The sequence below is a fragment of the Apaloderma vittatum genome, unplaced genomic scaffold, assembly GCF_000703405.1.
Source record: "Apaloderma vittatum isolate BGI_N311 unplaced genomic scaffold, ASM70340v1 scaffold21712, whole genome shotgun sequence".
NCBI classification, from domain to species: domain Eukaryota; kingdom Metazoa; phylum Chordata; class Aves; order Trogoniformes; family Trogonidae; genus Apaloderma; species Apaloderma vittatum.
In genome coordinates, this window is record NW_009705520.1 from 1 (window position 1) to 6,505 (window position 6,505).

At 42.4% G+C, this 6,505-nt stretch overlaps 1 protein-coding gene across 2 annotated transcripts in view; it reads left to right on the top strand.

Annotated features, from left to right (window-relative positions):
* The first annotated feature begins 6,031 nt into the window (after positions 1–6,031).
* NEXN (nexilin (F actin binding protein)) overlaps positions 6,032–6,505 on the top strand; it is a 15,111-nt gene continuing 14,637 nt past the window's right edge. For both annotated transcript variants that reach the window (XM_009865454.1, XM_009865455.1), the window contains exon 1: positions 6,032–6,058. In XM_009865454.1, the coding sequence (XP_009863756.1) occupies positions 6,032–6,058 (27 nt within the window). The remainder of the gene's footprint in view (positions 6,059–6,505) is intronic.

Consider the following 6,505-nt stretch of genomic DNA (forward strand, 5'->3'; position numbering starts at 1 on the left):
CGGTGCGGGGACCTCGGTGTGCGTGGTCTCCCCTGTAAGTCAGCCTCTCGGTGAAGTGCGTGCAATAAAAGTTATTTAAAAGTCGCTTATGTTCATAAACCACGTCTCTGCATCAAGAGGAGTGTGGGCGCTGTGGCCTTCGGCAGCAAGGGCGCACTGAGGGCGCTTAGAAGTTCTGATTGATCCTCAAGTGATGGCCGTAAGATAGAGTGTTTTGGAAGAAAATATTTGGCCTCTGTGGGAGCTTACAAACTATTTATTATCATGTTTGTTCTGTAAAAAAAAAAAACTAACCCAACATTTAAAGAAACTTATTAGTATTTTGCAAATCAATCAGTGAGTAGCTGCATGCCAGAAGACAGTACTCAAACTTAAATCTCAGGTCTCAGAAAAATACCCAATTAAATGAAGTTTTGAAATGATAATCAATCTTGTAAGAGGGACGAGTTTGTTAAGGAACGTTAGAAGAGCATGCGAGTATGTCCAGGATACCTAGAAAGCAGAGTCCGGTGCAGTACCAGATGGGTAGATGGTGTAGGGCGTGCCTGAGCAAACCTTCTTAACGGCGCTTGGAATACTTTAAATGATCAGTTTCCTCAGCGGAAGAAGTCAGACAATCTGTCTTTTACCATATTTGGATATTTGGCTTTGAAACTCCTCCAACACGGAGCAGTGCCATGGTGAGCCCGCTGGCAGCTGGCTCTGGGGCAGCGGAGGTGAAGGCTGCTGGCGGTGGAAGGGCAGTTCAGGGGGCACTAGGAGTGACCCTTTGCTCTGTACCCGAGGCAGGCCTACCTGCTCCCGTGGAGCTGTTGCACACAATCTGGTTTTGAGGGGCATCAGCACTACCAGCAGAGTAGGGTCGGTCAGCTGGAAGCAGCAGCTTGTCTCCAGGAAGCCTGGAGACCTCTCCTTTGCCGCAGAGGCGTAGCACGAGCACAGTGACCGCTGCTGTGCTCAGTCCGAGTGGCCGTGAGGGTTTCAGAGAAGAGGCAGACGGGCTGTGTCCCGTTGTTGGAGAAGGGAAGAAAAATTGCAGTAGCGCTTCATGTCTGGTATTTATCTTGGCGTCCTGATCTCTGAAGTCCTGTCAGTGAAGTCAACAAGAGTTGAGCTCAAATCAGACTGTTTGTCTTCAGCTGCTACGACACTGTGGGGAATGGCAGAGCTATGGCATGGGGCAAAATACGGGAGCCTTGGTTCACAATTTACTGCCACCCATGGTTCAGTAGATATCTTGGAGCATGAAACGGTGGGCCAGAAGATCTCAGCAGAACTGCTCCTGTAACAGAGCAGTCTCTCCGTCCCCGCTAGGTTTGATCTGGAGCCTGTGTACCCCATAATAGTACCTGAAGAGAGTAAGGAATTAACAGACACACCTTTTCTACAGAGAAGTGTGATTTTAGTTTTTTAACGCAGCAGTTGAACTGCATGGCACTGACACATTTCCAGTTACTAAACAGGCTTAGACAAAATGCTTTGTAATAAATAAACTTTTATAAGCAACATTCCAAGGACTATTTTACTGTAATACGAGACTCAGTAAATGTTGAAGTGTAATAAATTCCAAGATTGAGGAAAAGCTCGTATATGAAATTATATGGGTCAACTGTCAACAAGCATTCTAGTCCTTAATTATAAGGATTTAATAAAGGAATAGGTGACTGGAAGTAGTTTTGTATTTTTTATTTTGCAAAATGTGAAGTTTAGAGAGGTGGGGTTAGTTGTCATCACTCATTGGCTTCTGTGGAGCTGGCTCATTTATGCCCCTTCTCCTATGCAAGATAATTTTAGTATCTACTTTAGTATCTGTAATTTAGTACAACAAATGGTAGTGTCATTCCAGACTAGTTACAGCAGTAAGGACATAAATGATAAACCTTCCTATCTTGTCCCTCCTCTTTCCAGTTTTATTTAATATTTTGTTCAATATTTCAATGCTGTGGACTGTGTTTTCCTCTCCCAAGTGCTTTGGCTGCAAGCAGTGAGTTTCCAACTCTCACAATATGGTTTTCTTATATAATGGAGCCTTCCCTGCAAGTAGACCACAAAGAGGAGACAGATGGTAAATGTAACTTAGACTGTGCCGTGAAAGGGTTATTTATAACTCTCAGTAGCTGTAGGACAGCAGGAGGGGCCCTCCCGAAAGGAGAAAACACAGAGGAACTGGACTTTTTGTGAAGTCCTGCCTTCCTGCTCCTATTGTGGAGTAGCGTTAATGCTGGTGGTTTTCCGTGTCTCATGAGGATGTTAATCACAGCACTGAAAATTAAGAACTTCTATGTTCTCTAATGAAGGAGAGCTCTTTTCAGAAATGGAAATTAAATTTAAGGAGATGGATTTGTGAGCCATCAAACCTTGTGTGTCCCCTTTGTGGTTTTCTTTGTTTGCTTTTATTATTTTGCCCGAAGTAAGGTTCTAGGGAGTCTGCATGAAAAATTGAAAAAGTGCTGTTTGTGATCACAACAAGTCAAGTCCTATTGGAGGTGTTATCTTACTCATATACAGCAAACAAATAAGGTGCTTGAAAACAGGGTTTTTTTCTCATAGTGTTTCTAACCTATTGCTCAGTTTCCTATGCATTATTGATTTTTGTAGTAAATTTTCACTTGAAAGCTTAAAGATCACTCTCTGCATTACAGCCAGTCAAGTCATTCCAGTAAAGGCATTTTTCTCTACCGTTCAATTCCAGAGGTAGGACCCACTGATCAAAGTGTGGAGGTTAAATTCCACTTCTAGGACAAATCTCAGTGTAGACCTCCTCTGAAAGTGGAACTGCAGTCTAGTACTTTGGGTATTAAATGTTATAAGATGAGACTAACACTTCTGGAGATTTTTTGTTTACCATAGGAAAGGTAAAATATGGAGAGAGAAAAAAATTAATGTCAGGCGAATGCCAGAGTGATACGGCTGCACAGGCCTAGTAACAAGCTGAATTCATTTTTTTGGATCATCGTTTATGTTCAGCATTATGAACCTCGGTGAATAAGCATTAGTTGTATTAGATGAACTCTGTGGGGAAAATCTTACTACAAAACAAATGTGTGTATATATACAGCTTAAAAATGTAACTAGTTCATCTCAAAGGGGAATTAGATCGAGGTTTCTCGAGTTGGAACATTTATTACCATATACTTTGTGTGAGCCTGTCAGCAGATGGTAGAGGTGCTGTTCTTCCACAATTCGTAGATGTTTTAGGACTTCTTGACTTCGCCACTTGAGTTTTCTCTACAACGATACGTGGGATGTGTGGATCTTCTAATGCTAAAGGAGCTTCAGTCTGCTGTCGTCATTCCTGAAGCAGCAGTCCCTGCCCCACAGAAGCCAAAACTCAAGCAGTGCTTCTCTTTTTTTCTTAAGGGTTCTGTGTTGTCTGGGCTGTTCCTGCCCAAGGTGTACCTGCACTGAGAGGGATGAAAGAGCAAACATGGGTGGTATCATGTTTCCTAATGCCCTGCTCCTTTATATCCATATCTTTCAGCATCGAAGGTGGAGGTAGGATGACTTGCAGATGCAGTGTGTCTCAGAGCCAGCTGGCTAACCTTCAAGCGTATTAAGAGTTGGTGATGCCAAAGAACTGGAAACCAGCCTAAAGTAAAAGCAGATATGGCAGTGTGCCGAATAGCAGAAAGGTATCTGTCATCTTGAAGGCCACAACCTGACGGACTGGCACATTTTTGGAACTTCGGACAGCAGGATTTATTCCAATGTTTGTGCTTTTAGAGAAAATTCCAGAATTGTTATTTGAGGGTAAATCTCACTGCTCTCGGCAGTGACACTGTCAAGGGGTTCAGGGAGTTGGAGCTATGGGAAAGATTCAAGATGAAGTTGGTCCTGTGAGCAAATCACACTTCGGAATAGTCAGATTTCAAATTACTTTAAGATGAAGCAACGTCGATAAGGGTGTGTTGCTGTAGTGAACATCAGCAGTAACATTCACTGGAGGTGTTCAGGTGAAATAGAGTTCTTTGTGAGAGATTATCTTTGGGACTTACGTTTCTGCTCCAGGTCTCTATGTCCCAGGCTCCTTCAGTGCATGAGTTGTACCAAGGCACGATGTTCCTTTGGTTTCTGAGGAGTGCACGCAGTAAACCTTTGATTCAGCTGCTCTGTTTTAAGTACAAGGCAAAAGGCTATCAGCTACAAGTAGGGAAGAAGAAATTTAAAAAGCAGAGTAGCAAAAGAAGAGAACAGAGAACTCTTAAGACCTGCCTCGAAAAATGAGGAAGTTGAAAGATTTTTACCAGTTTTAAGGTTATACTGGTCGCAATGGGTATTTTACTTACATGCAGTTAGCTAAAGTCTACAAAGACATGCGAACCCAACTGCACAATATACAAATGCCTGTTAAAATGTACAGGGACCCTGAGGCCACAAGAATGCTAGTGAAGTTATCTGCTTTTCTAGACACAACAGAATTTTAACGTGAAGCAGCCTAAACAGGAACTAAAGTAATTTTAGTTCCTATTGTGTTTGCAAGTAACAAACTGAAATGCGTTGGATTCCTGTCAGTACACAAAATGAGGTATTTATCAACTCTGGTTTGGGGGGGACCGACTTTCTGCACTCATTTGTTCAAAAGGGACAGCCCAGGTGCTCTCCAGGACATCCCTGCTGAAGCTGAAGAGTTTGGAATTTCCACGTCAGGGCAGGGCTGATGATAAATGTTTGTTTCATGTGTTGTGATTGCTTTCATTTGGAAAAACATCCCAGGATATTTAACAGTCTCATTCAATCTGCAAAGCTACAGCAGCACCAGTGAGCACCGATGATCTTGGTTTATTTGTGAAGAGCTTGTATCAAAACCACTCTTATGTTCATTATTTTAAACACCACATAAAAATTCACATGCTTGTAAGCATTTGTAAGAATTGGAGAACTTTTACGAACTACTAAGAATTTAACTTTCCATATCATGAAATGCCCTGACTTCAGTTCCTCTAAACCCCAAGTGAGAAGTGCCTTCCCGTAGTGGGCTACTTTTCCAGCCTTTTTCCCTTGAGTCTGTCTCTGCTGTTCGGCACACGGAGCTTTCAGGCTTGCCTGGGACTCAGCCTGTGGGTACCGTACAGACAGCAGTGGCACTGGGGTCACATCATGATGTCCTTCCTCCCACAGGCTCTGACAGACTTGATTTTAAAAAAGAGAAATAAAGGCTTGCCCTGAGCTTCAAGTGCCTTTCTGTTAAGTTCCTAATAAATAGAAATTCAAAATTTGTAACGCTCTTCTCTTAAAATGCAGTGCAGTCTCCAGCCCACAATTAAATGATACAAATGCTTTCTCTGAGGTATGTATGTGGTTTGCCTAATTTCATGGGTTTTAGCACTAATGTTTCCTAGGATAGCCCTAGGAGAAAGGAGAAAACATTATTTTGTGTTCCTGTATTGGGGGAAGAACTGAGACCCAAGTGAGTGCAGTCGTGGCAGGAGATCCAGCTGCATCTCTGGCGTGCAGGTTGGTCCGTCCCCGCTGTGGGACATCTTGCCTCCTGTGAGGCGCAGAAAGGCGAAGCGGCATCTCAGGAGGCTGCGGGGTTTTGGCCGGAGCACAAACTTGGTGCAGCTCGAGCTCGCTGGATCGTACGCCAGACTGGAGTGGAGTGGTGGAGGCGCAGAGCACATTCCTTTCTGCTAGCGTGGGTACTGAGGAAAAGTTTCACAACACACCAGCCAGGGGCAGTCAGAGCTTGGCTCCAAGTTTAGTGGTTGTGGTTTAAATTTTTTTTTTTTTAAATGGAAATTAAAACCCAATATCTAGTACTATATAGAGGAGCTGTGAGCCTGAATAGTGAATCATGAGCTTGTTCTTTTAATTACTGTTGCATGCTTAGAACCTATTCATGTCTTCAGGAGCCTCAAAGGACCAAATGAATTTGTGATACATCGATTTCAGCCTGTGCAAACCTATTTACAGGAAGACGGTTAAAGCATCATTTAAAAGGAAAGAAAAGAATATAACTACAACCGTTTCTTTCAGGTAGAAACTGAAAGCAATCTTAAACACCCCAGGTACAGAGCACAGTACAGTAGCCATGAATGACATTGCACAGAAAACTGAGGTATGTACCAATTTTAAAGTAATCAGAGTAATGTAGTATTTTACAACTGATGCTTGCAAAAAGAGTAATTACAAACAATTGTTAAAGACAAACAATTATACAGGAGGCCTGCTGGTGTTGCTGTTATTTTAAGACAACGCAAGGGCACTTGAAAGTAGCTTGAGGAAACTAATTTGATGGAATCTGAAATATGTTCTGTTATTTAAAAGAAAAATAAGGAGAAAGGAAGATAAAGGTTGCAATATGAAGAAACTTCAAATGTGGGGGGGGAATTCAGGGCAACATTCACATTTAATTATAACATGTAAATCCTAGGCTACTTCAAGTATTTCTTCTATGTAGAGACATTAGCAACAGGATTAAAAACGGTTCGTTTTGGTGGAAAATACGGACCATGGAATGTTTTCAGACAGTTTTCTCAGCATTATTGTACTGAGAGCATTCCTG